This window comes from Plecotus auritus, assembly GCF_963455305.1.
Source record: "Plecotus auritus genome assembly, chromosome: 5".
NCBI classification, from domain to species: Eukaryota; Metazoa; Chordata; class Mammalia; order Chiroptera; family Vespertilionidae; genus Plecotus; species Plecotus auritus.
Window position 1 is genome coordinate 42,567,122 of NC_137776.1, and position 24,432 is coordinate 42,591,553.

At 39.6% G+C, this 24,432-nt stretch overlaps 1 protein-coding gene across 2 annotated transcripts in view; it reads left to right on the top strand.

The window, feature by feature from the left end:
- CCDC141 (coiled-coil domain containing 141) overlaps positions 1-24,432 on the top strand; it is a 182,894-nt gene that overhangs the window by 128,631 nt on the left and 29,831 nt on the right. For both annotated transcript variants that reach the window (XM_080669118.1, XM_080669119.1), the window contains exons 12-17: positions 3,149-3,328; positions 8,351-8,530; positions 9,108-9,233; positions 11,267-11,455; positions 12,524-12,700; positions 16,811-16,960. In XM_080669118.1, coding sequence (XP_080525244.1) covers positions 3,149-3,328; positions 8,351-8,530; positions 9,108-9,233; positions 11,267-11,455; positions 12,524-12,700; positions 16,811-16,960 — 1,002 coding nt within the window. The remainder of the gene's footprint in view (positions 1-3,148; positions 3,329-8,350; positions 8,531-9,107; positions 9,234-11,266; positions 11,456-12,523; positions 12,701-16,810; positions 16,961-24,432) is intronic.

Sequence of the window (24,432 nt, forward strand, 5' to 3'; positions counted from 1 at the left end):
AAACTTAGATCTATCTTGTGTGATGCCTTTTAACAAGTTGCTTCAGAGAGCTTCTTCTGAGGCACTCTTTGACAGGGTTGTACTAGATAATCTGTAAAATTCCCTCTACTAGACTAGGATTCCATCTCTCAGAGGTCCCGGTTGCTTGAAGATAATGCTAGGGTCCCACCTCATTTAACTCTGGTCCTAGTGCACCAGGCTTATGCGGATCCCCCTCTCTTCAGGGTGGCAGGCACTGGTTTAGTGGGAGGTAGAGCCAGCAGGGTCACTCTGGGGTAAAGCCAACCAAAGTTAGTTAGAATGCTAGATTTCCATCTTCTCACTCCCACCCTGTCAACACCCTCACCCTACCTCCCACTCTGCCATCGCCTTCCTCTGTCAGCTCTTGGTCTATAATATTCTGAATTCTTGCTCCTCTGGAGGAAGGCCATGCCCAGTCGCTGAAAATCTTGGGTAACTGCTGCCTCCTTTCCACATCTTCACTCCATCTTTTGTCATTTCTATTATTTAACTCCAAATTCTCTTGGTTTAGCAGAGGTATTACAACCAACAGCAGTATCCTGTTGATGAATGTTCTTACTCACGATTTGAAATGGTGGAAAAGGTACAAAGAAGTGTTTGTTTTCTGCATCTTTATTGCCAAAAACATACCTCCTTGATTTCTGGTTCAGTTTCTACTTCCATGACCTACTCTGGCCCCTGGAGCTGTGGGTTTAGGGCTGAACCCTTAGCTTTGCAAACACCACTTCCTCAGAAGAACCTATGTTCTTTCCTCTTCCCAGCTTTCACTTAATTGATTTTCCTAGCTGGCAGAGCCTTCTGTCCTAATCTTGGCAGCGCTCTGACTCTGTCACTCTCCTTCCCATTCAGGTTTTCCTTCTTTCCTCACCAGCTCATGGTTACTCATTTGCATTCCATTCTCCATGCCCTCAACTTCCTGCCTTCCACCCTGAAGAACCCTGCCAATTCCCAATACTAGATTAATCCAACACTCTGTTTACTCAACTTTTCTTTCCAAGCTTCCAGACACTGCTGCAGAAAATCATACAATTGATCGTACAATTGTGCTGATTGGCGCTGTTATAAATTTATGGGTCTCTGCCTCAGCTGGGTCTCCCATATGCTCCCTATTGGCACCCATTCAGTAGCAATTTTCAAACATCTTATCCCAGTTTCCATACTTAAATCTCAGCTGGTGCCTTTACTTCATATGTAATAACAACAACAAAAAAGAATCCATTGAGCTTAACTGCCTTGACTTCCTTGGACTTCCAAACCAATTGATTTATTCACCCCTCTTCCACTGTCGCCAATAAAGTCAAGTCTCTAGTTCTGTCCAGCACTAAGAGAAAATTAGTCCCTCCCTGTATGTTCCCACACTCTTCAGAATCTAGCTCTACTAACCTCCTCTAATGTTTGAAATTTGCTTTTTCCATTACTTCCTTGCTTTTGGTCTACAGTTATGCCCAAATGGTCTTGCCCTCATGAAGACAACCACTCTATACTTTCCTTCCCTTTACATCTGGACTTGACAATGGGAAGATGACATTTCTTGTCTCTACTTGCTCATTCTCCCCAGTTCTCATCCCACAGCAATTTAATCCAGCCATCTGCTACCTCTTCACTCCATTGAAAATGTCCTTATAAGTTACTTACTGATTGATAAATGAAATCTCTATTTTCAGTCTTCATCTTGCTTAATCTCTCTGCCACATTTATTTAATCCAGTTATTCTTACCTCCTTTGGCTTAAACCCTCCCTCCCCCCCAGGTTTATTTAAGTATAATTTACACAGCATACAATTCATCTATTTTAGAGTACAATGATTTTTATTATATTTATTGAGTTGTGCAACAATCACTGCATTCTAGTTTTAGGATAGTTCCATCAGCCCAAAAGTAGCTCCAGTGCACTTTTTAGTCAATCTTTGTTTCCACTCCCAGCCTTGGGCAAGGACTGATCTGCTTTCTATCTCTATAGACTTGCCTTACTTGGATACTTCACATAAGTGGAATCACTGTGTCTGCTTCTTTATCTGTCCCTTCTTCTTTTTCCTAACTTGGTTCCCTGTTCCTGAAGTATGGAGGGTCCCAGAGTCCTTGCCTGTGTTCACTTTTGAACATTTTTTTCCTATGAAAATTACACACCCACCCACCTGTGGTTTCAGTTCACCAATAATTTAAAAATGGTCCCTCCTTACTACGCCCATAACATTGTGTGTATATTGTCCTTGTGTTGTAATAACTTGCTTTTGTTTATCTTTCTTCCAGAACTATCTTTGGGAATCCAAGGAAATAAATGCTAATTCTTAGTAGGACAGACTCCTTGGAGGAGGTAGCAATTCAACTAGCTCATAAAGGATGTGTAGGAACACAAAATTGAGAAAAGATCATTCTGGGCTGAGGAGACAAGAATCAGCAAAACAGGGTCATGAATAAATAGAACATGGGAAATGTAGAGAGCACTTCTGTTTCTGAGGCCATTTGCAGGCTCTCTTATTAAGTTCATTTAAATTAAGAATGTTGTTAAAATTTTTAAAATACAGTGACTAACTATCAACTGAAGTTTCTACCCTGTTCAGATTGATTTTGGCTTTCTTCTGAATTATAAAACTCAGCTTTAAATATTATCACACCAGTATTTGACATAAATTGTCCCCAATTGCAAAACATACATTATACAAAATATATAAATCTGATTTGGGTCACAGTAAGTAGGTCTTATAGATAATAAACTTGTTAGTTCTATTTACTACCCAGTAGTAGTCCAGTCTGTAAACAACTTAGATAGATTTTCATATTGTTTTAATAAATTGACAATACTTAAGTTATTTAAAGAATCCTGGCCACAGTGGCTCAGTTGGGTGGAGCATCATCCTGTACACCAAAAGGTCATGTGGGTTTGATTTCCAGTCAGGGACATACCTAAGTTGGAGATTCAGTTATCAGCTGGGGCATGTAAGATTGGCAACTGGTTGATGTTTCTCTCCCACCATCCCTATCTCTCTTCCTTTCTCTGAAAAAAAGTTCTGAAATGTAGCTTCCATTTAATTTTTACATAGGCTTTTATCGGAATCTTGTGTCATTTTCTTTAAAAATGTTTGCAAGTGTTATCTTGCATTTATATTCTCTCTTTCTCTCTCTCTTAGGCAGAGGAGCAATGTGAGCGTCTGAAGGAGTTTTACCGAACTGAAAGCCCGGGGAGGGAAGAGGGTACTGCAGAAGCCACGCACTGGTCTGACTCGGCTGAGAAGCAGTGGCAGCTCTTTTTAAAAAGGAGTTTTTTAGTACAAGACCTAGGGCTTGAGTTCCTTAATTTGATAAATATGGTGAGAATAACATTATGTGAGTCACACCTTCTGCAAGGATTACTTGTCAAAGTCAAAATTATAAATTCAAAACTTCAACTATCAATCAGCAGGGTGGGTTTCAGGGGTGGGCAAACTTTTTGACTCGAGGGCCACAATGGGTTCTTAAACTGGACCGGAGGGCCGGAACAAAAGCATGGATGGAGTGTTTGTGTGAACTAATATAAATTCAAAGTAAAGGAGCGGAGGGGAGAGCAAGAGAACCGGATAGAACAGCCAGATCCGGCCCGCGGGCCGTAGTTTGCCCAAGGCTGGTTTAGAAAGTTCTTTTTAGCTTCATTCAACCTAGAGCAGTGCCAAAGCCTAGCATGTCTGTGTTTATTTAGTTCTATACTTCTCATAAGTTATAATTATCTACAAGAAAGATTGTCTATAATCCAAACGCAACATTTTTATTATTACATGGAAGTTCACCCTAGATTTCTAAGTTATGTTGATAGCCTGCAACGAAGTCCTGACAACATTTCCAGTGGCTCACGTTAACATCTAGGCTGAATCTTCATTTTGAAGAATTTTTTCCTATAGCCTATCTTTCTATAGTGAAGCTCCATCATATTTACAAATGTATCCTAAACTTTAGTTGTCCACTTATATCTGTAAAATACTCTAGAATCCTTTTATCAACCTCTGACCCATATAAAGTTCTCTACAGAATTCTTAAAAGATGACTAATCCTCTTCTCCTTCAAGTATCTTCCTAATGAAACTGCTCATTCCATTGTTAGAAAATAAGAGCTGCTAGAAAACATTTTTTTAAAATGTTAAGTTAAATCTGACTTCATACCTGGTTCTAACCCTCTGTAGTTGCACAAGGTAAGGGGAGACTATTCCTATTTGATTTCTCTTACATGTGAAAGTCCTCCAAACATTGAAAATAATTGCTATATCTAATCTGAGTCCTTTCTGCAGCGAACTACATGCAAATCCTTTCTGTCATTTATGAGGCAGCTTCATTTCTCTCTCCATCCTGATCCTCCCTCCCCCAAATTTTTATGGTTTGTTAAAGTCATTCATAAAATATAACCCAAAAGTAAAGTACAAGTTTAACACAGAGTACAACAAAGTGGACATCATTCTTTACTAATGAGACCTAAGGTTATTCATTAATTTTTAGCCATGATTTCACTATGCTGGTTCATATTAAACTTGTGATTGAATAAAACTCCCATGAATTTTTATTACAATTCCTGCCAAGCTAGGTCTTTCCCATTTTATATCTGTGTCAGGTATTTATCTTTTACATACAAATGTGGGTCTTTATATTTATTTCTATTCAATGTCATCTTGTTCATCTTTACCCATGATTCCATCTTGTCAAACTAATTTTGCATCTGCTATCTACTACATTAGCTCTCTCTCCTGGGTTTAATTCTATATCTACCTAACATCCTATCAATTGCATGAAAATAATTTGGCAGAAATCAGGTTGGCTCATAGTGACCAGGAGATTATTTCCAAAGTGCTCACAAACTGCTTGCTCAATGATGAACTTATTGCATGGTTTTCACTGTAAAGCTTTCCAATCTGTAAACTATGTAGCCCAGTCTTTCCTCCCTTTGAAAATCAAGGCATTTTTCTTTCCCTAATTGTCTGGCCCTTCTCCTATTTTCTGTAGACTTGCAAAGATAACTGACATCTACAATTTTCTCCGTACTCTGGAATGTGATTAATCTCAGTCTGGAGCCTGAATTCATTTGGAAGAGTTAGGTTTTGTCTAACTACCCTCATCTACTTTCAACTGCAATTTTCTCTTTCTCTTCTTTGTTTTTTAGTTCAAGACCTAAGGCTTGAGTTCCTTAATTTAAAAATCATGCGAGAATGGCATTATCTTCTTTGTTTCAACCTTTGTTGTTTGAAAGCCATTCTCGTTCAATTTGTGTGGAAACAAAATATACACGAAACAGTTCTAACATATCTTATACTATCTTTAAGCATCAGAGGAAACTTGCTAAGCAATTTGCCCATGTTATCCAGGTGCTTTTTGTAAAAACAATTGTTATTTTTCAGTTGGAATATTGAGAACACATATTATCTACCTATCTATCTATCTACCATTTATTTATCTTTTACATTTTTACTTTGTTCAGTATATATTCTTCCATCTCTCGATTGTGTACTTCTCTAATTTGCACTCTTAAGAGAATTCAAATATTTGCAAATTGCATTTTTTGCTTAATTATTACTAACTTCATTTCAGACATTTTACTTTTTAGTTCTGTAGTTTCCATTTGATTTTTTAATTTATTGGGTGGCATTAGTTAATAAAATTATACAGGTTTCAGGTATGCAATTCTACAATACATCATCTGTATGTTGTATTGTGTTTACCACCTCAAGTCAAGTCTCCTTCCATCACCATTTAGTCCCCATTATCTTCTTCTACCTCCCCAACTTCCCTCTGGCAATCACTATCTGTTGTCTGTGTCCATGAGTCTTTTGTCTTTCTCTTCTCTCTCTCTCATTGGATTTCAATTGCTGATTAAATTATCTTTCCTATCCTCTCATTCTCATTCTCCACCTTTGTTATATATAACAAAGGGAGAAGAAGGGAGAGGGAGAGAGAGAGACAGAAACTTCAATGATGAGAGATAATCATTGATCAGCTGCCTCCTGCACACCCCCTAGTGGGGACTGAGCCCACAACCCGGGCCATGTGCCCTGACCGGGAATTGAACAGTGACCTCCTGATTCATAGGTCGATGCTCAACCACTGAGCAACACCAGTTGGACACTTTTTAAACTATATTAATCATGGGCATTTAGAGTGTGTGTCAGCTAATTCCTACATCTGGATCTGGAGTTGTCTACCTTTTCTCTTGCTTTCCAGTTATGTAGTCCTATCTTGGTAGGACTAGTGAAAATTTATCAAATGTCAGGTGTTATGTTTAAAAAAATGAATCCTTTACCCTAAGCTCCTTACCACTGTCATATGATAAATAAATTCCTCCTTATTGATAAGAATTATGGTCCACATAATAGTTAACTTCATTGTTTCAGCATCATTCTGAGGTAGGGAATTGTTGGTAAAGCAAGTGAAACACATTTTTTATTCCCATATCTTTTGGAGCGCTCAGCTTTTAAACAAACATTATTGTTGAAATGTGGTAACCAGTTTGGCTGTTAAGAAGGGAGAATGCCAGCTGGCATTTTCCGCTGAGTGTTGCACTTTTGATTGGGTTGCCGTGGCTCTTATTTTCAAGCTGGAAATTAAAAAATTTTCAGTTCATCTAAAAATCATCAAGATTAGAGAAGCCGATTTAAGTGAGAAATCTGGCAGACATCTTGATAAAAGTGCCAATTTACAAATTCATAGTGGTGAACGCCAAGATGTTATTTGGGGTACCGCCTTCCTGTTATCAAGGTATCTAAAAAGCAAGATATCAGAAAACCATTTATTGTGCCTGCATATAAATGGAAAATTGAGAATTGAGTGCCCTGTTGGCTAGGTTATGGCAAAGTTTTCCATGCCCTTCCACAGAAGTAGAGTGAATAGTATGTTTACTAACTAGACCTCCAGTAGATTAATCTTCCTGAGAGGTCAAAGCACTTAAGTCTGCCAAGTACATGATCACTGTTTTTGGATCCTGCCAGCCAGACATCAACAAATGCTGCCATACCTCTCCTTCTTCCAGACCTCACTCAGACATCACTCCCTGCTGAGTACCGCTGTCGTTGGCATGCTGCAAGGGCCAAATTTACATTAAACTCTGTATTACATTACATTTTGATTAGTAATTTCTTAATAAAAGGTGAAAGATACCCTAACTTTATTTATAGCATAGATTAAAATTATGATTTGGGTTGGATCTGGCTGAAGTTATCAAATATCTTTCATAATATTTAGCATCTTGTTAATCATAATTACAGAATGTATCATTTGATTCCTAGATCCCCAAATTCATGGCCAAAAATCTCTTTAGGACCTGCAATTATCTTTTTTTGCAATTAATTGGCTTTTTATAATGTCTAAATTAATATAGGAATATAAATATGCAATGTTAATGCCATTTAAATTAATTTGAAAATAAGATGGTTTATTATTTTAAAATATCCTGTTAAAATATCCTGTTACAGTTTTATGACACCATTTTCTAACTACAATCTAAGAGGTCCCTTGACTTTTTAGATACTTAGTTATCATTGTCATTATAGAAATCCATGTACATTTGCTCCTTAGAAAGTCAAGGATTTATTGAGAACAGCTGGTCATCAAAGTAAAAATCATGGTTTTGCCAAACAAATATTCTTCTGCATTTTTTGATGTTTGTACGTAAAATAGCACATGATCTTACTCTTTGCCTCTCTTATCTTTCTTCCTCCAATTAAATTTCCCCCTTTTTTAAACCATTGTTTAAAGGATTTCAAATCAGTCAGCCAGAGCATCTAGAAGTTGGGAAGGGAAGTCTTTAAACTTAGATACTGTGCTTCTGGTTGCACGATAGACATACAAAAATAAAGATACAGATGCACATTTCAGTTCTCACAAAAGGAAGTAACTTGAGGAACTGGGAAACTTAAAATCGTTGTAATATATACAATGGAGTAGTTTAAGAAAAGATGGCCCAGAGCAACTTGCCCCCTCCCATTCCCTGATACTGCGGTTGTGACATCTGCTATTGAGAGTGTTAAAATGAAAGGTAGAATGCACTTTAAAACATATGCACTAAAGTAATCTTCACTTTAATATTTCTGTATCCAGGAGCTCATCCAGTCACCCTCTTGAACCCCAGGAAATAGACTTTAGCAGGTGACTCCAGCAGCACTGGGTGCTTGGAGAACTCAGGGCCTGGGGCCCAAGCAGGCAACATGGGTTCTGAGAGCCTAGCCATGCCCCTGAGCAGGCGCGCTCCTGTCTTGTCTTTCTATTAGAACCGTCCGTGCTCTGCTTTGGTTGTGATCCTGTCTGCCTCCTAGAGTAGGTATATGAAAAAATGTTGTATTTCTTGGGAAAGAAAAGCCATTATATGGATTATTAATTTAACAGGCAAAAGAGGATGAAATATTAAATGTGAAAAATAAAGTGCACATTATGGAGAACACTATGGAAAGTCAGAAGGCTGAAAGGGAAGAACTCGGCCACCTTCGGATGGCATGGCGACTTACAGCTGCAGCAAGCAAGCCTGTGAAACAGCAGTGGGGAGCGTTCAAAGAGCAACTTAGAAAGGTGAGGGAACACGCAGTGGGGACATTCAGTCTTCAAAAGAAATGAAATTCTGACACATGGTACAGCGTGGAGGAACCTTGAAAACATTATACTAAGTGAAATTAGTCAGATACAAAGGGATGAATATGATATGATTCCACTTATGTGAAGTACCTAGAGTAGTCAAATTTAGACTAGAAGTCACCAGGGGCTGAGATGAGGGCAGGAAAGAGAGTTAGTGTCCGATGGGTACAGAGCTGCATTAGGGATGATGAAGAAGTTCTGGGATGGACGGTGGTGATGGTTGCACACCCATGTGAATGTTAATGCCACTGAACTGCACACTTAGAAATGGTTAAAATGCTCAACTGTGTTATGTATATTTTACCACAATAAGACCAAATGAAGGAAGGGAAACAGAGGGCTTATGCTTTTCTTCATTAATGTGGTTTAGAACCAGGAGCTCACTCGAGGTCATGAGTACTTTCATGCGATTGAAAAGTTTGACGACACACCATGTCATCACCAGGATGATCATAATGTATTTGCTGATGGTGGCAAAGAAAACACATGCTTAACCATCCCATGTTTATTTCAGACTACTCACAACTTAAAACTTCTTCAGGAAGCACTCATGCCTGTGTCTGCACTTGACCTTGGAGGGAGCCTCCAGACCATTTTAGGTCTAAGGAAAAACTGGAAGGCAATGAAGCCTCAGTTCCAGGTAAAGCAACAAACTGATAGACTTGGGTGAATGGAAAACATTTTTTTAACCATTCAATTTCAGTTTACCTAATTAATTTTGACTGGTGAATTACTTTAAAAAAAAAAAAAGCATTGCTTGTCTAAAAATCCATTTAAAAACACACTTTTCTTACTATGTTGTTGTTTTGTTTTTTTTTTTTGCACTATTCTGTATTTGATGATACACAAATATTTGGGCTGTAAAATGTCCTAATCGTAGTCTTATCTTAGATTATTTTAATTTACATTAAATTATTTTCTTATTAATGTATTCATCATACATATATGCACTGTAGTCATTTTCTAAGGGGTATAGCCATGTTTTAGATTGAGTCATCTCAGAACAAGGATGAGCACCCTATGACACAGAGGCTAAGCTGCCTCTGCCCCTGAAATGTCCAAAGTGATGTCACTGTTTCCACTCTCTGGCACCCCAGGCTCCTATCACTTTCCCAGGAATTTTGCTGTGCTCACCTATTTTCCCTCTCAGAGAGCCCTCAGGATGTGAGAGATAAAACCATGAGTCATGCTCCCAGACCCTGACTGCTAATGCATTCCATACCCCACCTGCTGCCACTCCTAAACTCAACACAACTGCCAAAAATGGTCACCAGTCATGTAATCCTCCGGACTGGGTTCTTGTTCTTTGCTGCAAAGTTAAGATACCTGTGTTTCTGTTTGTTAAAACTTTCTAAGTGTTGGCTATAAAGAACTCCAGAATTAGAAGACTGAAGATTCTTCTACAGAATATCTAATTTACATTCATTTCCCACAAACCCATATAGTATATAATCAACCCCCCCCACACACACACAAAACATTGTAGCCCACAGTGAACTCTTAGAAAATCCAATTAGCCTATATGTGAGGTTTATTGATGTGCCCTGTGTTGTACGCTTATTTGCATTTTGTGTGTGCTTGTGTGCACATGCCCTACACATGCAAGAGTGTGCGTATGTGCAAACTCCTCTACATTAGCTACTGTCTAGCTTCTTTAGCTCTGTCTCTGTGATATGCGTATTATTTAATGCCCACCTGCTTGATTTAAACTTGAAGACCCTTATTAGGTCACTCTTCTGCAAATTATTTCCTTAGCCTAAATCATTTCCATTATTTTTATCTTTGCTGAAAAATCCAAAATTATAGTGGCTTGCTCTCTGAGTTGTCCACGCTTTGCAAATTCTACCCCAGGATCTGGAACTCTATGAGGGATGTATGAGTAGTGCTGGGTAAAAGGGAAGGCAGTTTATCCCTCCCTAATTGAGGTGGCTATTTGTGGATTCAGGGGCGGCCACTTTTGAAGCAGCATATCTACTGTGCTACTCAGCTGTGGTTCATTCTGATCATTCTTTTATCACGAGGACAAGCAATTCCCCTAATATATTTTTATACTTCGTTTCTTTTGGTGTTATTACCAAACCACCTGATTCTAAATATCAGAGAGGCTCATGGCTTCATAAAATATCTGGCCATGGCTGGTTTGGCTCAATGGATAGAGCGTCGGCTTGTGGACTGAGGGGTCCCAGGTCCTATTCCAGTCAAGGGCACATGCCTGGGTTGCGGGCTCAATCCCCAATAGGGGGCATGCAGGAGGCAGCAGATCAATGATTCTCTTTCATCATTGATGTTTCTATCGCTCTCTCTCTCCCTTCCTCTCTGAAATCAATAAAAATATGTTTAAGAACTATATCTGAAACACATTTACTTAGCAGACAACTACAATATTTGGTGAGCTATAGAAACACATGACCTTTCATTTCACCACCTAACTTTGATATACTTTTTTTTTCATTGCTCACAATTATAAAAAAAAAATCTGAGAAGATAGGGATGAAATAATATACCCCTATCATCAAGCACAATACCTGAATTTGCAGGAGAGGGGGTGAGGCCCACAAGAAGTTTTTGTTAACAAATGAGAGAATGGTTGATTATTTAGATCTTCATATAGTCCATTATTAAGTAAAGAGCTCTCTGAAAGCTGGATTTCTTTTATGGTTGTCAACATTTTAGCAACTGAATGATGAGGTTCAATACATTGTAAAAGAATCAGAAGAGTTAAATGGCAAAGGAGCCCCTGTGAAAGAGAAGTACCAACAGCTGAAGGACCTCATTCAACTCCATCAAAAACAGAAAGAGAGGATCCAGGACTACGAGGACATACTGTATAAGACAGTCCAGTTCCACCAAATCAAGGAAGAGGTGAGAATTGTCATAGATGTCTGCAAGACCCTCCATTCTAAAGTGAAATATAAATTATTATATAAGTAAAAGCCACATTGCTTACTCTGATATTAGCAGCTTTCCACATCTGGCCTCCAAGGTCTCTCTCACTGTACCTCTATCCTCCCTTACATTTCAGCCAAATAGCTCCTCTCTGTCCCTCAAAGACAGTGCACATGTCTCCAACTCTTTGACTCCCAGGCTGCCATTATCTGACAGGCGTTTTTCTCTCTTCCCGACTCTCTAAACCCTGCCGCTCCTGCCAATGATCTTACCTTGCTTGGACTGACTTTCCTCTCTTCTAAATTTCTAGAACTCTCATTAGTTACTCCACTTATCTGTCATTGTAGCATCTTGATTTTTAATAATTTTTTAACCCAAACTCAAGTGTAAGCTCTTTGAGGCAAGAAAACAAATTCGATTTTTTTTTTTTTTTGTATCTCAGGTACCTGACATCATAGAGTATGCAGTAAAATTCATTGCAGACGGATCACGAGAATTCTCGCTTCATATTACACAGTGTTTTACACAGTATCATACTTTAAAAAGATATTAGCTTGTAAGAACATGTAATAAATAACTTAAAAATGCAATGGTTATTTAATTTTAAAGTGTGCCTTTAACATTTATGTAAAACATTTTTGTACTCGTTCAATAGAAACTTATCTGGCCACTGGGTAAAGCTAGCAATAAAACTACTGGTCCGCAATGTGTTAATAGCCTTTATTAACAGAAAATAGAGATGTATTGATATCTCTTTAAAACAGCCTCTGAATTTACTCAGGTCATAGACCTAGATGTTTCTAAGGTTTTAGACTATAACCAAAAAAGAGTGTTTTCTTCTTTAATAGAAATGACAACTTTAGCCCCTCAGCTTTACCTTATAGGTTTGCAGCATTGTCACTCTTATTTGGTTATACCACTAATAATTATAGATGGACTTGACAGCATTTGACCAGCTAGGAAAATATGTAATAGGAAATAGGCTTTAAAAATCTGTCTCCATCAAAATGAAACAAAGTTAATTGTAAATGCTCTGTATTCCAGCTTGAACATCTCAAATCAAGAGAATTGGAGTTTCTAGAGCGGCCAAAGGAACTGGATAACGCACACGATGCCCAGGTTCGCCTCCGCCGCTCTCAGGAAAAGCAGGCACATATAGACCGTCTCCACAAATTGGCCCTTTGCCTGGGAGTGGACATCATCTCATCAGCGCAGCGGCCGGTAAGCCACTTAGAACACCATCACTCATCCCTAATTATAGCTGGGGTGTCATAGCGGAGAAGCCAGGCAGACTGCCTGGTGTATGTCACATTTAAAAATGCATTAAAACACGGGGGCAGTTATCAGTGGTGAGTTTCTACCATCTATAACAAAAGAAGAAAAATCTGATTATAAAAGTCTTGTTTAACACATCTATTCTCATGCTAATTTAAAAAATTGTAGAGATGTGTTTTCTAATACAGCAGTTAGTTTTTTATTTGCATTTGAAATGTGCTCAGTGCAACTAAGGAACTAAACTTTTAATTTTATTTTAAAAGTTTACAATGTAGTTATTGGAAGACTTTTAAATATGTTTGGAATAACTTGGATATTCCCATTTAAAACCAGAGAGTATGAAAATTAAATACAGATAAAGTATTTCTGATAGAAATGTAGCAAAAATTGAGATGTGCTGTGAGTGTGAAATGCATGCCAGATTTTAAGCACTTAGTATCAAAAAACCTTATTAATATCTTTATATTTGGTTATGTGGTAAAATGTTGACATTTGGATCTAGTTGATTAAACTCTATTTTGAATATTAATTTCACCTTTTTTTTACTTTTTAATATGACTACTAGAAAATTTAAAATTATTCATGTGGCTCCTGTTTTATTTCTTGGACAATATGCTGTGTTAGCACTGCAGATCTGGAAGGTATCCTAGAGCTCACCCGGCCCAGGACACTCACTTTATGGATGAAGAACCTGAGGCCCAGAGAAGCTGCTTTAGCCATAAAAACCCTCATGAAAGAGCCCCCGGGTGGAGACCAAGGGCTCTGGGCACTATCGTTGCACTGCTTGATTCCACAGGATGGGTGAACCTTACAGAGGTGTCTAAAGACAAGGAAATCATTCCGGACCAAATTTTCATACACAGCACATTGGGCTCTGATGCAAAATATATGTATATTTTAAGTTCAAATTATATATATACTAGAGGCCCAGTGCATGAAATTCGTGCATGGGGGAGGGGAGTGTCCCTCAGCCCAGCCTGCACCCTCTCCAATCTGGGACCCCTCAAGGGATGTCTGACTGCCCGTTTAAGCCCGATCCCTGGGATTGGGCCTAAACGGGCAGTCAGACATCCCTATCACAATCCAGGAATGCTGGCTCCCACTGCTCGCCTGCCTGCCTTCCTGATTGCCCCTAACCGCTTCTGCCTGCCATCCTGATCACCCCCTAACCCAGGGGTGGGCAAACTTTTTGACTCGAGGGCCACAATGGGTTCTTAAACTGGACTGGAGGGCCGGAACAAAAGCATGGATGGAGTGTTTGTGTGAACTAATATAAATTCAAAGTAAAGGAGCGGAGGGGAGAGCAAGAGAACCCTCCACTCTTTCGGCTCCGCAGGCCGGATAGAACAGCCGAACGGGCCGGATCCGGCCCACGGGCCGTAGTTTGCCCACGGCTGCCCTAACCACTCTCCTGACAGCCTGATTGAGGCCTAACTGCTCCCCTGCCAGCCTGTTTGCCCCAAACTGCCCTCCCCTGCAGGCCTGGTCACCCCTAACTGCCCTCACCTGCAGGCCTTGTCCCCCCCAACTGCTCTCCCCTGCAGGCCTGGGTCCCTCCCAACTGCCTTTCCCTGCAGGCTTGGTCACCCCCAACTTCCCTCCTCTGCCAGCTTGGTCACCCCTAACTGCCCTCCCCTGCAGGCTTGATCGCCCACAACTGCCCTCCCTTGCAGGCCTGGTCCCTTCCAACTGCCCTCCCTTGCTGGCCATCTTGTGGTGGCCATCTTGTGTCCACATGGGGGCAGGATCTTTGACCATATGGGGGCAGCCATCTTGTGTGTTGGAGTGATGGTCAATCTGCATATTACTCTTTTATTAGATAGGATAGAGGCCTGGTGCATGGGTGGGGGCCAGCTGGTTTGCCCTGAATGGTGTCCCAGATCAGGGTGGGGGTTCCCTTGGGGTGTGAGGTGGCCTGGGCGAGGGGCCTGTGGTGGTTTGCAGGCCGGCCACGCCCCCTGGCGACCCAAGCAGAGGCCCTGGTATCTGGGGTTTATTTATCTTCTACAATTGAAACTTTGTAGCCTGGAGCGGAGCCAAGGCTTCTGCTTGCTCCGTGGTGGCAGCCATTTTTTGGGGGATTTATGTATCTTCTATAATTGAAACTTTGTAGCCTTAAGCAGAGGCCTGGGCCGGCCAGGGTCTGCGGAAAGCTTGGCTTCCTCCATCACCTGGGGCAACCCTAGCCTCCTGCTCTTTCTAGCTCTGTGGCTGCCACCATTTCTGTTTGGGTTTATGTATCTTCTATCATTGAAACTTTGTAGCCTTGAGTGGAGGCCTAGGCCGGCAAGGGCAGGGGGAAAGCTTGGCTTCCTCCATTGCCAGGGAAACCCATGCCTCCCTCCTGCTCTCTGTGGCTGCAGCCATCTTGGTTGGGTTTATTTGCATATTTGTTCCTGATTGGCTGGTGGGCGTGGCTGGTGGGCGTGGGTTGTGGGGGTAGCGGAGTGATGGTTAATTTGCATATTACTCTTTTATTATATAGGATATATATATATATGTATATATATGTATATATATACACACACACACACACACACACACACACACTGAGTGGCTAGATTATTATGCCCTCTGAACGCATAATAATCTGGCCACTCAGTGTATATCCTATATAATAAAAGGCTAATATGCAAATTGTCTCCTCAATCAGGAGTTCAACTAGCAGGCAGGCCGGCCAACCACCCATGTCCCCTCCCCCTGGCCAGGCTGGCCGGACCCCACCCATGCACTAATTAATGCACCAGGCCTCTAATATATATGATCTATATATATGATCTCTGGGCATTCAGAGATCATAATAATCTGGCCACTCAGTGTGTGTGTGTGTGTGTGTGTGTGTATACACACACACACACTAGAGGCCTGGTGCATGAAATTTGTGCACAGGGCGGGGGGGTTCTCCTTAGCTCAGCCTGCAATCTCTCCAATCCAGGACCCCTCAGGGGATGTCTGACTGCCAGTTTAGGCCCGATCCTGGGGATGGGGCCTAAACCGGCAGTCAGACATCCCTATCACAATCTGGGACCACTGGATCCTAACTGCTCACCTGCCTGCCTACCTGATCACCCCTAACTTCCCCCCTGCCAGCCTGATCACCCCTAACTGTCTCTGCCTGATGACCTGATCACTCCCAACTGCCCCCACGCCCATCCACAGCCTGCTATTCAGTCATTTGGTTGTCCCTCACTAACCCCCCTGCCGGTCTGGTTGCCCCATGCAGCCTGCTGTTCAGTCGTTACTGTTACTGTGATGAGTCCTGGACAATTTGCATATTCCTCTATTATTAATATATATATATATATATATATATATATATATATATCCTCTAAACTCCCAATTTAAGGAAAAGAAGATTATGTTTATTCTGTAGAATATTAATCAAAATAATGGACAATTTTATTTTAAAGTTCATTTAAGTATCCACTAAACTCTATGGAATGCACTGAACCTAAAGTATTTTTTTAATTAAAAGATCTAGGAATAAAAATATCTGTTAATGCAATCTATTTTTACCAAGAAGGGGCTTTTTTAAAAAAAGAGTTTTATTTTATTAGTAAATTTACTTTAAAAAGAAAGAAGTAAGACGCCTCACTTTGCACAAATAATGCAAATTGTTCTTCAGTCACCTCTGGCTTTGTCCCTGGCAGCCCTCTGCTGAGTGGAGATTGGAGGGAGCACTTGCATAATGAACCTGAGTTGAAGCTCCAGTTGACAGGAAAATTACTGCGCAGAAGCCAAATGTTCCTAATGCTTGATTTCTGCCTTTTGAGGTAAAAATTACACCTTGTAATGAGTGGTGTCTCTGAGGAGCTAGTGTGATGAGCAGGCTTCAAAACTGGTTTCAAGACTTGAAGTCGAACAGTTTGCCTTTCCCACCATGGTGGGTGTCTGGCTTCTTTCTGAAAGCCTTATGTTCAAATATGCTGGAGGTATTTCAGGAGCCTGTTTTTTAAAATGTCATTCATGAGTTTCCTAATGCAGGTAAATAGCCTACTTGACTCCCTGCTGCTTTGCCTTTTCCCTTTGTTATTGCTATTTCTCTTTCGCTTTCAGAGCTGCACTAACGTGTCTGCAAAGAACCTGCAGCGGCAGCTGGACATCCTTGAGGGGGAGAGCATGAACTGGCGAGCCAGAGCTGAGGAGCATGGGCGGACCCTGGCCGGCAGCTTGCAGTACTGCGCCACGAGGGATGAGATAAACGAGGTTGGTGGCAGGGGTCAGACCGACACACTACCAAAAGCCTCTCTGAGCCAACACTTGTCTCCATGTTTTACACGTATACACACACATAGAATCAGGAGACTTTCTTTTCACTCTTGACATTTAAAAAAATTTTTTTCCCCTCACCAAAGGATATTTTTTCCATTGCTTTTCAGAGAGTTGAAGGGGGAGGGGGGGGGGAGAGAGAGAGAGAGAGAAACATTGCTGAAAGAGACACATCAACTGGCTGCCTCCTGCACATGCCCTAACTGGGTACCTGCAACCCAGGTACATGCCCTTTGACTGGGAATTGAACCTTCAACCTTTAGGTGCATGAGCCAACATTCTAACCACTGAGGAACACCAGCCAGGGCACAGTCTTGACTTTTAATCCACGGAGCAATGGTCTCAGAACTCAACGTTGAGTAAACTTCAAGCTTCCAAACTGTTGAAATCAGTACATTGTCAATGCATTGAAAACCTAGAATTTAATGTTACAGTTTATTGTATGCTTTTTTCTACCACCCTCAAACCCTTATGGCACATATCTGTTGAGTGCATGCAGCCTGTCGGGGCAGGAAGGGTGACACTGTCCGCCTGCTGAGGTTCTATTTAAGTGCCATTGACTCATGGTGGAGCAGATGCTAAGGGCCAGGAGAGTGGGCTCTTCGCCTCAGAGGCTATAATGTCAAATATCTTATTTTTTATTTATTCAGAATGGCTTTTCTGGCAAAACAACTCCTAGAGAAAAATAATGAACAGATGAAAATTGTCTTTCACATCAATGCACTCCTCTATCACATAATTCGACCTCCTCTCCCTCAATTCTACTTGACCCCACAATCCCCAGATACATACTGGACCATAACCACTACCCTTCCCTAATTAAACTTTCCATTCAAAGCCCTTCTTGTTCAGAATAGCAAGGGTCCCAATTCTCGACTGGGGATTGACAGAACACAAGGTTCCATGATTTCAGATCTATCCCCATTTTAAGCAAATTGTCTCTGAGTCCATTAGTCACCAATCTATTAGGAAACAGGGTGAGGGAGAAGGAAGTGAACCTACTTGAAGGTTCTGTTCATGGCCAGTTTATAGGCTGTAGGCCCAAAATGTATCAAACATTAGAGTATTTGTAACTGAACTTGAAGAGCCCTTTCCCGCAGGCCACACTTTCATAAACCACAGGTAAGGGCAGAGGCAAGCACCCCTAGAGGGAAAGTAAGAGGGAACAGAGCAGGAGAGGCCACTTAGATCCCATTCAACAGGAGGGAAGCAACAACTAAATCAATAATGACGTTCATTTTAGCAATGTGCTGCAGGACTGTAGTTTCTACTCAGAGGCTGTTCCAGGCAGTCATTTGGGGCTAAAGATTCATTCAGGGTTAAACTCATAGTGTATCCTGCCCACTAGGTAGTAGAATTGCCTCTTCTGCTTTCTGTACTGCCGTTAATAAGGAAAGCAACCTTAGGAGAGCATTATTCTCTCCAAGGCTATATAATTTAGATTCGCAGCCATGAAAACAATGTGTTTACTATCTTTCCCCAAAGTTTTCTTTTTTTCTTCTTCTTCCTTCTCCCCATCTTTCTTTTCTTCCTTCCTCCTTCTCCTCCTTCTCCTCCTCCTCTTCCTCCTCCTCCTCCTCCTCCTCCTCCTCCTCCTCCTCTTTCTCCTCCTTCTTCTTCGTGGTAACGCGTTTTTATCTTGCTGAAAATTGCTCTTCCTGCTGTGATATTCAGCCTCTACGGAAAACCACAAGTGGAGCTGGCTAAGGCTTATTCCCAGTCCCTTACTGCTCAGTGTCCACCTCCCTGAAGCGCTGTGGCATTTGTGGTGCTGGGTCTCCCTGGTTAGGCCCTTCCCACAGTGGGTTCTGTTTATACGGCTGCCTTGTGATGAGCCCGTGCTGGGAGCCAGCTGGCAAGGACAACAGATCACTCTTCCAGTCATAGTAGGGATGCCCCAGGATTGTCTGTACCTTCCCAGGAATGAGCAACCAGATATGTGCAAGCTTGATTTAGGAATCAGATGTCACTCTAACATGATCTTAAATATTAAGAGACCTGTTCTTCCCCTTTGCTTCTACTTCAGACCCAACTAATCTTTGATGTAGGTTATACTTTCACATTTAAAGGGTCTTTGAACATTGTTGGTCCTCTATCCCCTTTCCTTTCTTGTAGAGATATATTAGGCATGCCACAGGGTAGTTGTCTACCTTGGCCTTTCCAAGCATAAGCCTAAAAGGGAAAGTAATTAGAAGTAATATTTTCAGTGCCCTTTAGTAAAATAAAGATATGTGTGTTCTAGTTTGTATTATGAATATCAGAGTGCAAACAGGTGGCTGATTCCAAGTGAATATTTGACACCTAGACAGTTTTATTATTTTTATCATCATTAAAATTTTGGTATAGATACTTCAAACATTTTGTAAAACTAAAAGCAACATGTTCCACTACTTTGTTTCTTTTTTTTTTGTATAAAAAAATAAAGTTGGGTACCTTAACAGGGAACTAGACCATACATAGCATTTGATTTTTTAAGTTGATTTGAAAACATGTTTTTCTTCTAATATTTCATTGTTTTCTTAAAGGGCTTCTTGCAAGTTCACAGACTCTGAGTTGAAATGAATTTTGAAGGATGTCTGGTTTAACATCTTCATTCCTCAGATGAGAAAACTGAGGTGCATATGATAGTTTTCACCTGACATTGTGCCATAGGACTGCAGTTTCAGCTCAGAGAATGTCAGGAGTCAGCTTTGGGCCAGAGGCTCATTTACTGGCACACTTGTCATTTGCTAAACTCAGACTTCACCTTTCAGTTAATGTTTTAGTTCATTCAATCACTGCACATCTGATATCAAATGTACCTCTTTTCTATACTTTCCTTTCCTATCTTTACTCGGTGGCATATATGACATAGGCTATTTGTATGATCTGATACAATAGCAGTTAATTTGGTCATTTCAACCAAAATTACTTTCTTGATGTTGCCGTAACTAACTTATATGGTTTTAACTACATGAAAGGCCCTTAGAAAAGGATGTGGTATCTCAAGGCAAAATAAAGTAAAATGTGATTTTTAAAAATGTGATGTGATAATTTCTTAAAGACAAAGGATCATGGTTTTGTGCCTTGATTATCTTTGGTTAAAATATTAGTTTTTAAATTTCATATACGAAATGACATGGGTAATTATGAAAATTCATTTTCTCCATGTCTTCCTACTAGAAAACACAGCCTTCAGACTGACATATTTTGTGATTTTTTTCTCACCCATTTCCCACAAAGATATGTTTGTATGCATGAATGTTGAATTTCATTATGTTTTATCGCCTGACACTATAAATAAGCTATTAATACACAAAGCATTATAGACATTCTCTGCCATATTACATGACAGAACACCATTACTCATTCTTTACCATCTTCATTTAGAAATGTAATAAGTTAATATTGAGCATGTTTTCTTCTTGCAATCTGATCAAAAAATTACCTCTACATTTACATGATGTTAATGGAAATTTGTAGCTAGAGTCTCATTGTAGACCACAAACAATTACTTTGCTGAAAAGAATAGTAATGACAGAATTGGGTTGCTATCCATTTTCTCAAATTTGCAATCAGAAGCTTTCATATAATTATATTACTTAGCCTGAAATTTTTTTTGCACTGTAGCAACATCTAACCATCAGAAAGGAAACAGAAAATGACTATATATATATATATAATGATTAGAAATGATAAATTAGAATAGGGAAATAGTGCAGCTATAGACACATATACAATTATTAAGCCTCCTGACATTGCATGGTGATTTGCCATTGACAAAATGACCATGGACAGTCACTCTGTAGCAAGAAAAGAAGCAGAAAATGTATGTACAGATGAGTAAAACACCTGATGGGGACAGCACAGAAAATTATTATTTTTGTAGATTGATAGCCTTAGTTCACCATTTTAAGAGAAAAACCTAAATTATTGTCATTCAGTAAATATCAGCATGGCTACCTGTGGTGGCAGGAGGGTCATAAGAATGTAGAAGTGCTCAGGAATCAGAGCCCAGGGCAGCTTAAAGCCCCTGAGACTTCAGTCACGGCCACCAGTAGTCAGGCCCCACCCTGGGTCCATTCAATAATATGTGTAAGAGAATAGGAACTATTGTGATTTGTTCTGAAATGTCCATCTCATATGGTTAAAATCTGTTAAAGTTTGGTGTTTTACATCTGCAAAATGCCTCTTCTTTCTAAAGGATATAGAGAGCTAAACTGTAACATCATAGTTATATTCAGAAAATAAAATTTAAATACATTATGGACACAAATCTTGCAGGGTGGATAAAATGGGCACTACTGAGACATGCTGCCACCTATAATTTAAAATGAAGCAACTGTCTTCTCGTTCCAAGCCCTCTACTTTCTGCCGGTACAAGACTGGCCGTCAGCAAGACAGCGGTGTAGTTGCTTTATGGAAGGAGGGAAAAAGGTCTTATCCCAAAATCTCCCCAGTGCTAAGGCTTAATAATCTGCCATTACTAATTGTATAACAAATCATTCCGGTTAAATTGTGAGTCTTTGGGTCCCTTCATGTCAAATCCAAGCATCCCTGGGAGATGACAACATTGCAGCTTTCTCTTTCTAAAATGAGCATCAATCAGAAAGCTTTTGTCTGGATTGGGCACAATGGTGGGCAAGAAATGAAGCTCATGAAATGGACATTAAAAAAATGGACTACTTGTTCTGTGTTTTTACTTCTGGCCAAACATGTGCCATAGTTCTAATGAAAGGCTTTTGTGAAATGTATTTCCTTAGTTTTAAAATGTCCCTTGTCCCCTACATAAATTGGCCTTGTCAGCAACAGGCTCACTAATAATACATTCTTGTGCCAACACTGCCTCAACCAGCACTAAGAATAGCAAGCCGGTCTCGTTGTCGTCAGCCTCTTTCCCTGCTGTTTCTTCTCAACGAAGCTTTGTTCATTCCTAACCCTGAGAGAGGCTTACTGCTCCCTGGGACATTTGGTGGAGATGCTCATTCTGCTAGTGTCAAAAGACCTACAGTTTTAAAGTCTTCCTATTCCCCCCTTAGTTATAGCTATATTAACTTAGTCTGCTTACTCTATAGCAAAGATGAGCAAGTGGGAAGGTAGGGAAATCATACTATTCACTAGGAAAAAAAAATATCCCTCTGATTTACTTAGGACTTTCATAAATTTTTATGAATATGAATTGTAACAACATTTAAATATTTCTGGGTAGATTTCATCTTGCCCCAAGCTTTGGTGTTTTCTGTGGCTTATGTGTTCCAGTTGAGCAGTAGTTGTCTTAGCCATCGCCACCATTCCCCATTGTTGACAAGCTAGCTAAAGTTAGAAACAGCTGCATGAACAATGATACCACAGTGAAGTGACCATGGCTCTCAATTCCTTTAAAAATATGATCACAGGTTACGTGGGGATTAGATGGGAAGTTAAGTTTTTAGATTGAAAGGTGCAGGTAAGAAAAGTAAGCATGACTAGATTTCTTTTTGCTGAAAGGTGGTTCATGCAAGCTGCCTCCCACTTGTATCTGCAGCGGTCCTGAATCCCAGCTGGGAAAGGCACAAGATTTAAGATGGATTTCCAGTGGGACCCAAAGAGAAAAGTGCCAGAGGAGCTCATGTGTCAGAGAGAAGCCGATCCCATGTCACATGCCCACAGTGCCATGAACATTCTTTGGCCTTTAGGTCATTTTCAGTGCAAGTGCTTACATTCTGAAACCAATGTAAATGAAATTGCACTCATTGTTTATCAGTCTTCAATTTATTCATCCAGAATAGACTTAAAATTTCATGGCTTAGAATTAAAGGGTTAGGATTAAGCCTTTCTCCATTCATCACTTATTTTCAAATAGATGTTGATCTTTCCCATCTAAACAGCAGATGTAACCCAGGGATGGCAGGGCCCCTCTTCCTTTTCCTGGACTGAAGTTCATGACACAGGCTAGGGCAAAAGTAGGTTTATTTATTTCATATGGAAATAAAATAATTTGATAAATAAAAACACAAGGATAAACTATTTCATGTACTCACAACTGTACTTTTGCCCCACACTGTATATGTCATGTCCCAGTAAGGGAAAAAATAAGAATAACGTAATTTATTTTTTAATGGAATATATTAGAAATAGAAAATGTTATTTTTACTTTATTTTTAAATTTATTAAAAACAAAAATTTTATTTTTAATTGTGATAAAAAATAAACATAAATTTACTATCAACCATATTAAGGATATAGATCAGTTATATTAGTATATTCACATTGTTGTACAACCATCCCCCTGTACACCTCCAGAACTTTTTCATCATCTTAACAGGACACTCTGTATTCATTAAAAACTAACTCCCCATTGAGACCATGTTTCCTTAAAGATACAAGGGTTTTGGTTTCTTTGAGTGTGGTAGTTAATATACCAATAGTTGCTGATTTTTACTTCACAGAAAAAAGTTCCTTTCAAAGTTTTATGTGAGTAATTCAGGATATAGTCTCTTTATGTCTCAGCCCCATAAAATTAATCTCATATGTCTTTTCTCTCTAAAATTAAATATACATTTTAAAACATCAAATGTCAAATAATTTAAATATTAATTGGTTATTTTATAAATATACTGAGTATGATCTTTTAAATATTTTCCTGAGTTCTAATAGAGAAATCATTTTCAAATTTTGAAGCTATAGTTCTTTCTGCTCCTTTAGAATATTACTGATTTATCAGTTTAAATGTTTAAATGTGCTTGGTTTAGTTTGTAGCTTAAAACTAATGTTCAACACTTTAATTTACCATATAAAAAAACAATGCTGATTAAATAGAGGTGTGTCAGATGAAAAACTTCCATCAGTATAATTTCCATGTATGTAGTTCTGCTAGAGCTTTATAGATCATTGTCTCCAAAACATGTTAAAGGTAAGGTCAAAATTTTGTTTTTATAGTATGCACAATTTGAAGTAAGCATTTTGAGAAAGCAAGCATTTTCTAAGGCAGGTGTTTCTTTCTATGTTACAAGTTTAAAATCTAGCAAGTAGACAGCCTTTATTCCCTCCCAAATAATTTATTTGCTGTCATTGAAGAGAATTTTAATGTTTTCTTGACTTTCCTTATCATAGCTCAAATTTACCAACCATGACGTTGTTCATTCTTGATGTTAAAATGCTTACATGTAATCTAAGGTTTACCTTTTCTCTGTACTTTTCTTTGCTGATAATATAAAAACAGAGTGGTCTGTCCACATGTTTACTCTTCCTGAATATAACGAGGGGCCCAGAAAGCAGTTTGTTCAAGGGAACTGGACTGCTTAAAATTTTGCTTCACTGGTAAAGTTGAACTGTTTGTTCTTAAGACTGTCACAATGTATGCCTTGTTTCTCAGTGTTTAGCCAAATACTTTGTTTTTATAGGTACCAATTTGTGTTATTATTTTCTATCGTTGCCTAAAAAGTTACTTG